Source organism: Cariama cristata, unplaced genomic scaffold, assembly GCF_000690535.1.
Source record: "Cariama cristata isolate BGI_N322 unplaced genomic scaffold, ASM69053v1 scaffold12198, whole genome shotgun sequence".
In the NCBI taxonomy this organism is placed as follows: domain Eukaryota; kingdom Metazoa; phylum Chordata; class Aves; order Cariamiformes; family Cariamidae; genus Cariama; species Cariama cristata.
Window position 1 is genome coordinate 9,718 of NW_009631720.1, and position 531 is coordinate 10,248.

General features: G+C 67.6%; 1 protein-coding gene across 1 annotated transcript in view; it reads left to right on the forward strand.

Moving 5' to 3' along the window:
• CTRL (chymotrypsin-like) overlaps nucleotides 1-531 on the forward strand; it is a 2,146-nt gene that overhangs the window by 226 nt on the left and 1,389 nt on the right. The window contains exons 2-3 of the mRNA XM_009706086.1: nucleotides 7-113; nucleotides 305-384. Of these exons, the coding sequence (XP_009704388.1) occupies nucleotides 7-113; nucleotides 305-384 (187 nt within the window). The remainder of the gene's footprint in view (nucleotides 1-6; nucleotides 114-304; nucleotides 385-531) is intronic.

The window sequence follows — 531 nt, forward strand, 5'->3', positions numbered from 1 at the left end:
CTCCCGCGGGTTGCGGGGTGCCCGCCATCCAGCCCTCGGTGCACTACAGCGAGAGGATCATCAACGGGCAGGATGCGGTGTCTGGCTCATGGCCCTGGCAGGTGTCCCTGCAGGTACGGCACCGTCCCGCTCCCCGGGCAGCGGCAGCATCAGTGCCATAAGCACCACAGCAGCACGGCAAGGCCAGCCGGGGCTGGGAGGTGGGCAGGCACCAAGGGGACTTGCGACACGCTCTGCCTGTCCCCAGCTTTGGAGGGGGCTCAGCCTGCTCAGCCCCAGCTCTTCCTCCCTCTTTCCTCCCCAGAGCCGCTGGGGTTCCCATTTCTGCGGTGGCTCCTTGATCAACGAGAACTGGGTCGTCACAGCTGCCCACTGCGAATTCAAGTGAGGAGCGATGCCCGGCCAGTCCACGCCGGTGCCCCCCAGCAGGGGCAGGGGCTCAGGGCACGACGGGCATTGCCGTGCAGCACTTGGGACAGCCCTACAGGCCAGGACCCGAGGAACTGAGCAGCCCAGGGCTCCCTCCCGGTT